The sequence below is a fragment of the Teleopsis dalmanni genome, chromosome 1 (assembly GCF_002237135.1).
Source record: "Teleopsis dalmanni isolate 2A chromosome 1, ASM223713v2, whole genome shotgun sequence".
Classification (NCBI taxonomy): domain Eukaryota; kingdom Metazoa; phylum Arthropoda; class Insecta; order Diptera; family Diopsidae; genus Teleopsis; species Teleopsis dalmanni.
This window is the reverse complement of record NC_051846.1, coordinates 102,931,781-102,939,650: the sequence shown is the minus strand read 5'-3', so window position 1 is coordinate 102,939,650 and position 7,870 is coordinate 102,931,781. Positions and strand designations below refer to the sequence as shown.

The window sequence follows — 7,870 nt, the reverse complement described above, 5'->3', positions numbered from 1 at the left end:
ACGTTCTTATGTACTGCGTTTATAATTGTTGCACTAGTACTGGTTTTCTTTTAACAGAAATTGGTATATTTTTTCAGCTTTAAGCTTTTCATTTTCTCTTAGCAGAGATTCGCAACCCTTTTCTAATGACTTGATCTTTTCTGTAAGATGTTTTATGCTGTCTTCAAGCTCATTAATCTTAAGGGATTGCATCGAGTTCGTAGGTTGATTTCATTTATCATTTAGTCAGCAAAATTGAAAGCACCTTTCAATCTAAAGAGATCGCCTTATGTGCATTTCTGGATGTAGAGGGAGCTTTCGATAATACATCTTACGAATCCATATCTGAAGCACTGGCCCGTATAGATATAGACTCATGTACAATAACGTGGATAGATAGAATGTTGCGTGATAGGAACATATCGTCCAAGTTAGGTAGCACTATCGTCAGCATTAATGCTGTACGGGGCTGCCCCTAGGGTTGGGTTCTCTCACCATTGTTATGGACGCTGGTAGTCGATGACCTACTAGTTAAACTGGAGCAATCTGGATATCATGCCATAGGTTACGCAGATGACCTGACAATCATTGTCACAGGTAAATTTGACACTACAGTTACAGATGTAATGCAGGCGGCATTACACATCCAACGACGGCCTAAGTATTAACCCAAAAAAAGCGGTAATTGTACCATTTTCCAGAAGGTACAAAGTAAATATTGGGTCCCTATCTATTAAAGATACGGCTATCTAATGCTTCGATTAAGTCAAATATTTAGGGGTCACCCTAGATAAGCGTCTTAACTGGAATACTCACCTGGATAATATAATTGGCAAAGCCACCCGGGTCGTGTGGTCATGTAGGACCTCATATGGTAGAACCTGGGGCATAAGTCCTAGAATTATATCATGGTTATAACGCACAATGGTCAGACCCATTGTAGTAGTAGTAGTAGTAGTAGTAGTAGCTTTATTTTTACATTCATTTTAAAGTTATTATATTACATCGAAGTTATATAATAATTATAATACATATAATTATAATAAATATACATAAAGCTTACAGCTATGGCATTTTAGCCGTCTGCCGGAAGTTTAGATTAATCTCATAGCTAATTAACTAATAACTAATTAATCCACTTTTTATAAATATTAAATAGGTATTCTTGCTTATGAACTCAATACAACATAAAAATTAAATTAAATTACTTTAACAAAAATAATAGATTTTATATAAGTTAATTTAAAAGTCTTCATTGATAATATTTTGCCTATATTTAAATGTAGTTTTAATAAACGCCGTTAACATCGCCTTTCAATTTAAGGTTGCATATCGTGCACAGCGTGTCTAGACTTTCATGCGGTACGTAGCACAATCGTAGGAGCTCGCCGCGGGTTTTGAAGATTGTCCTTATTGTTTCTAGGTCATATTGCTCGTGAAAGTAATTATTGACACCTAGATCATAATTCAACTTACTATATGCATCTCTCGATATACTGTTTCTAGCCGTTTCTACAAAATTTTTACGTTCTTCAATACTTAGTTTCGTTATTATATTTTTTTGCCACATTTTCCAGTTTTCATTAATACTCAAATCATTAGTTATATTTAACTCGGATGCCAGATTTGACCATTTTTCAAAAAATAATGTTTTTTCATTTATTAGGTACTGCGCTAATGTTTTTTGAATCCTATTATCTGGCAAATTCCTAACACCATTGATGTAATCAAAGTGCAATTTTAATGTTTGGGTATATAGCGTCGGTAGACCAGTTTCTAAATGCACCATATAATTTGGGGTATTTTTCGGCAAACGAAACGTTCTCTTTATATAAAATGTCTGCAATTTTTCTACTGCGTCATATTTATCAACACCCCAGATTTGCGCTGCATAATTTAGAACTGACTTAACTGTGGCTTCAAAAACTTTGTATTTTACGGGCAGTGACACTTTCGGATTTCCTAAGACATTTATCCAGGTACAATTAATAGCCAATTTAGCTTCCTTTAACTTCTCGTTCAAGTGGTTATCGAATTTTGCGTTATATTTCATATTTATTCCTAAATATTTATAATTATTAACCACTTCTAATTGATCATCGCTAAGGTACCATTTTTCATCATTTCTCAATCTTCTAGCATGTTTCCTAAATACCATCACTTTTGATTTGTCTGTATTTATAAATAGTCCCCATAAGTTGCAATATCTATTTAATTCATCTATCATATTTTGTAACATTATTGGAGAATCTGCAAACAACACAATATCATCAGCATATAATAGTACTTTTAGGCACATATTGGCAATCGTAACACCACCAGAAAGAAATTTACTTAAGTCATCAACGAACAGTGCAAACAATACAGGGCTTAAGACACAACCTTCTTCCGTCCCATACTGTTGACTCATTGTTGCAGTATAGACTTTGCAGTATTTTCAAAATTTTTGTTGAAAGACCCAGCTGGCTTAGTTTGTAAAATAGTACGTTTCTTTGTATTGTATCGAAAGCAGCTTTAAGATCTACGTAAAAAACATATAACTTCTTGCTTTTTGCAATAAACTCTTGCGCTACACTAGTAATGACGAAAATATTATCTACCGTGGAGTAACCTTTTCGAAATCCAGCTTGAAATTCGCTTAATATGTTGTTTTGATCAACCCAATTTTTAATTCGGTTATACAGGAGTGTTGTAAAGACTTTAGCTGATGTATTAAGAAATGCTATTCCTCTATAATTTGCTACATTATTTGGGTCACCTTTTTTAAATAGGGGAAATGTTATGGCTTTTTTGTAACTATCAGGTGGGGCTGCATTTTCAAATATATAATTGTATGATTCAGCCATATGCTCTATAAATTGTGGCGTGGCATATTTTAAAAACTCAGCTGGAATTCAGCTGGAATTCACCTGCGGCTTTGTTATTTTTTAAATTCTGGAGCACTGCATAGACCTCTTCAATCTTTATTGGAGCATCTAACGCTTCATTTATTACATACGGCAGGGCATAACTGAAAGACTTGCTTACTATATTGCTATTTAACTGGTTTTTAAAATGTGCCGCCAAAGCTTCGGCGTCCACTTTAATTCCTTTTATGTAATCTGCACGATTTATTTTTTTAACTCCACTCCAAAATGATTTACTATCAGCTGCTTGGGATATCGACATTGCCATTTCATTGAAATATGACTTCCTTTTCTCATCACACAGCTTTTTGTATTCTCTGTTTACATTTTTGTATTTCTCTAAATCAGCTATATCACCACCTTTTTTAACTGTTTTGAGCCATTTAAATGATTTCTTTCTTGCAGTTTCACATTCAAAATCATACCATTTTTGTTTCCTATTTATACCCGCCGAATTACCCTGAAACGATTTTGCTGCTTGTTTACACAATATTGAAGAATGTCATCTCCTTCCTTCGACGCAAATGTACTACCTTCGCATGCATTAAGGGATTCTTCAAGCTTTTCTTGGTACAGATCTTTATATTTATCTTTCCATATCAGTTTCGGTAGCAACTGCATTTTATTTTCATTTGAATTAGAGGCATCTAGATTTACCATAATAGCTGATGATCCGAGTATATCATGTCACGTATTTGAAACTCTTCAGTTATTATTAACCATACTCCTTTCACAAAACAATAATCTATCGTTGACCTTGCTACACCTCTAATAAACGTAAATGTACCCTCTCTGTCGCCTTTAGTGCGGCCATTAAACACGGTGACACCAAATGAATTGCAAATTTCTAGTAATTGTTTGCCATTTCTATCTACAATTGTATCCATTGCTACTCTGTGGCCCAATAATTCAGCCCACTGCATATTTGGGCTGAATTCCAGACATTGTTCTTTGCCTATTCGTGCATTGAAGTCACCTATTATCATGACATTTTCGTTCTGAGCTTCCACTAATATTTCACATAAGTTATTGAGATCATTTAGCCAGTTATTGCAATTTAGGTAAACTGGGATTAAACATAACTTTTGATTATTAGTGGTTATCTCGATTATTGTTGAGTTCATAATGTGCTTGAACACCACAGTACCGCAAAATTGCAATTGCTTTCGTACACCATACAATTTTCCTCCACTGGCTCGACCTCTATTTGTTGTTCTTGTTGCAGGCACCCAATGAAGATTGTATTCTATAAATGTGTTTTCAATGTAATCTGTCTTACTTACTAAAAATGTTTCAAATAAAACAAATATATCGAATTTTTTAATATACTTCATAAATTCTATAAACTTATACTTATTTGCTAAACCAGCTACATTATACGATAATATTTTAAATTTTGTTACGATATAAAAGCAATTATCGTAACGAGATGGCATCACTAAGGTGATCAGCTGTTTTGGAGCATGCGAAGAAGATAGATAGGAAAAAGCGCGTGCACATGTAATAATTAATTGATAATTGTATAAATGATTGTGAATAAATAAAATAGAATTATCTAAACACAGAAATATAACAGTGGCGACGAGGAAAACTTTTAAAGTGTAAAAATATAGCAAGATGGCAGAGCAACTTGCTGATATTCTGAAACAAATTCAGAATCAAAATCATCAAGACAATCTTGCAATGCAGAATCTTATCGCAAAATTGTTTAAAGAAGGAAAATCAGAAGTAGCGGAGCATTCATCGTCAACATCCAAGCCAACAGAACCAGAATTCATAATTGAAGCACTTGCATCAAACATCACAGAATTTTGTCACGATCCAGAAAATAACATTACATTTGACACTTGGTACATGCGGTACGAAGATCTGTTTCTAATCGATGCTGCAAAATTGGATGATGCCGCAAAAACACGATTGCTTTTACGTAAATTGAACACCATTGTTCATAATAAATACATCAATTATATTCTACCAAATCATAGTCGCGATTTTACTTTTAAAGACACAGTAGAAAAACTTAAGAAACTTTTTGGAAATCAGATTTCACTATTCAATACTAAATTCAATTGCTTACAGATAACAAAGCAGCCCACACAAGATTTCGTTACATATGCGAGCATGGTTAATAAGCAATGTGAATTATTCAAACTGAATGATTTAACTACAGATCAATTTAAGTGTCTAATATTCATTATGGGGTTAAAGTCACCATCAGAATTTGAATTACGCACAAAAATGTTAAATAAATTGGAAAATGAAAGCACGAAAGTCACGTTGGAGACCTTATCAACAGAATGCCAAAAGATACTAAATTTAAAAGTCGATACAATGCTCATAGAAAGCAATGCACAGGTAAATCGTTTACGTGTCAATAACCATAAAACTGAAAAACAAATCAAAAATAATGGCAAGTCAAAAGAACCTTCAAGTTTACCGAAAACACCTTGTTGGTTTTGTGGTGAATTTCATTACTCGCGGCACTGTCCATTCAAAAATCACAAATGCGACAGATGCAAACTTGTCGGGCATAAAGAAGGATATTGCAAATACCGAAAAACTCAAAATGAAAATCAAAAATACCATAAAATTGATAAGGGCCGTCAATTCAATTCAAAAAGCATCTTTACTACAAACAAAGTCAATATGATTAAACGCAAATACATATTAGTCAAAATTAATGGCACACCATTAAATTTGCAACTTGACACAGCATCAGATATAACAATAATTTCTGAAGACAATTTCAAAAAAATCAAAGCCGATAATGTTAGCGAATCAGAACATACAGCACGCAGCGCAACAGATGAGTTACCATTGTCAGCAAAATTCAAATGCAACGTAGAATTTCGAAATCAACAGCAAAGTTTAACTTGTTTTGTTACTCCTATACAAAATCTCAACGTAATGGGTTTAGATTGGATACAAGAATTGAACTTATGTAATATGTCAATCAATTCTATTTGTAATAGTATTTGTGAAAATCAGGATAGTATTCAATTGTGTTCAAATCCCAATAAAGATACTCACCTGAAACATTTTTTTTCAGATGTATTCGATGGCAAAATGGGGTTATGCACTAAAACAAAAGCAGTAATCACAACGAAACCAAACGTTCAGCCAGTATTTAGGTCAAAGCGTCCAGTTGCATATGCGGTACAACAACTAGTTGAAGATGAACTCAAAAGACTCCAAGAATTAAAGGTTATTTCACCAGTAAACTTCTCCGCATGGGCAGCACCTATAGTTGTTGTGAAAAAAACAAACGGAAACGTACGCATATGTCCTGATTTCTCAACTGGTCTAAACAACTGCCTCGAATCACATCAATACCCATTACCATTACCAGAAGATATATTCTCAAAATTGGCAAATTCAAAAATATTTAGCCATATAGATTTATCGGATGCATTCTTACAAATCGAGGTTGATGACGCATCGAAACATCTACTAACAATAAATACACACATCAGGCTATTCCAGTACAACAGAATGGTTTTTGGAATAAAAACATTTCCAGCAATTTTTCAACAAATTATGGACCAAATGTTAGCAGGACTAAATTGCACTGCATCATATATTGATGACATATTTGTTTCCGGTAAAACAGCATCTGAACATACAGACAATTTATATGCAGTTCTTACAAGGGTACGTGATTATGGGTTTAAATTAAAATACGAAAAATGTAATTTCTTTAAAACTGAAATTAAGTATTTAGGGTACATCATTAATCAAGAAGGGTTAAAACCTGATCCAGAACGTATTGCCGCTATCAAGCAAATGCCAGAACCATCAAATATTACAGAATTACGTTCTTTTCTTGGCGCAATAAATTTTTACGGGAAATTTGTTCCGAAGATGCGTGAGTTAAGAGGACAACTTGATAATTTACTTAAGTTAAATGTAAAATGGAAATGGGACGCGGTACATCAGAAGTCTTTCCATCATCTTAAAACTATAATGTCATCAATTTATTATTATGCCATTATGATCCAAATCAGAAGCTAATTGTAGCTGCTGACGCATCAAACTATGGGTTAGGCGCATGCATCATGCATGAATATTCAGATAGATCCATTAAACCTATTTGCCATGCTTCACGTTCTCTCACTCCGGCAGAACAAAAATATAGCCAGATAGAAAAAGAAGGACTTGCACTCATATTTGCAGTTACCAAATTTCATAAAATGTTGTATGGAAGAAGATTTATATTGCATACCGACCATAAGCCTTTACTGACTATTTTCGGTAGAAAAACAGGCATTGCTATACATCAAGCTAAACGTCTTCAAAGATGGGCAATTCAGCTTTTAGCATACGATTTTGAAATAAGATTCATTTCAACAAACAGTTTCGGATACGCTGATGTATTATCTAGACTTATAAACAACAACGAAAATATTTCTGAAAATTACGTTGTAGCATCAATCAAATTAGAAAGAAGTGTAAATTCAATTATAGTTAACACTATAAATGCTTTACCAGTAACACATAAAATGATCACATATGAAACAGCAAAAGATCCAATTCTAAAACAAATAATATATTATATTACAAATGGTTGGCCTAACAAAACAATAAATAATAGAGAATTACAAGCATTTTTACACAGGAAAAATGAGTTATCATTAATAAATGAATGTGTTGTGTACGGTGAACGTATTGTTGTCCCACAAGTCTACAAAAAACGTGTACTTAAACAATTACATCGTGGTTATCAAGGTATTGAGCGTACCAAGGCATTAGCACGGAGTTTTGTATATTGGCCAAACATTGATACTGATATAAAAACATTTATTCAAAATTGCAATCAATGTGCAAATGCAGCAAAGATGCCTACGAAAACATTACTTCATTCTTGGCCCACACCAAGCGAACAGTGGGAGCGGGTGCATATAGACTTTGCTTGACCGATAGAAGGATGGTATTTTTTGGTTATTGTCGACGCATATTCAAAGTGGCCGGAAATTGTTCAAACAAAA

The 7,870-nt window shown here is 33.6% G+C and overlaps 1 protein-coding gene across 1 annotated transcript; it reads left to right on the top strand.

The window, feature by feature from the left end:
* The first annotated feature begins 4,502 nt into the window (after positions 1-4,502).
* On the top strand, positions 4,503-7,798 carry LOC119663510 (uncharacterized protein K02A2.6-like). The gene is made up of 2 exons (XM_038073118.1): positions 4,503-6,812; positions 6,890-7,798. The coding sequence occupies exons 1-2, from the start codon at positions 4,503-4,505 to the stop codon at positions 7,796-7,798; spliced, it is 3,219 nt and encodes a 1,072-aa protein (XP_037929046.1).
* The last annotated feature ends 72 nt before the right edge of the window (positions 7,799-7,870 follow it).

Excerpts from the sequence above, each read along its gene's own strand:
- LOC119663510 (XM_038073118.1), top strand. The coding sequence starts at position 4,503 with ATGGCAGAGCAACTTGCTGATATTCTGAAACAAATTCAGAATCAAAAT. Across the intron at positions 6,813-6,889 it reads TAAAATGGAAATGGGACGCG|AAGCTAATTGTAGCTGCTGA; the intron begins GTACATCAGAAG and ends GATCCAAATCAG.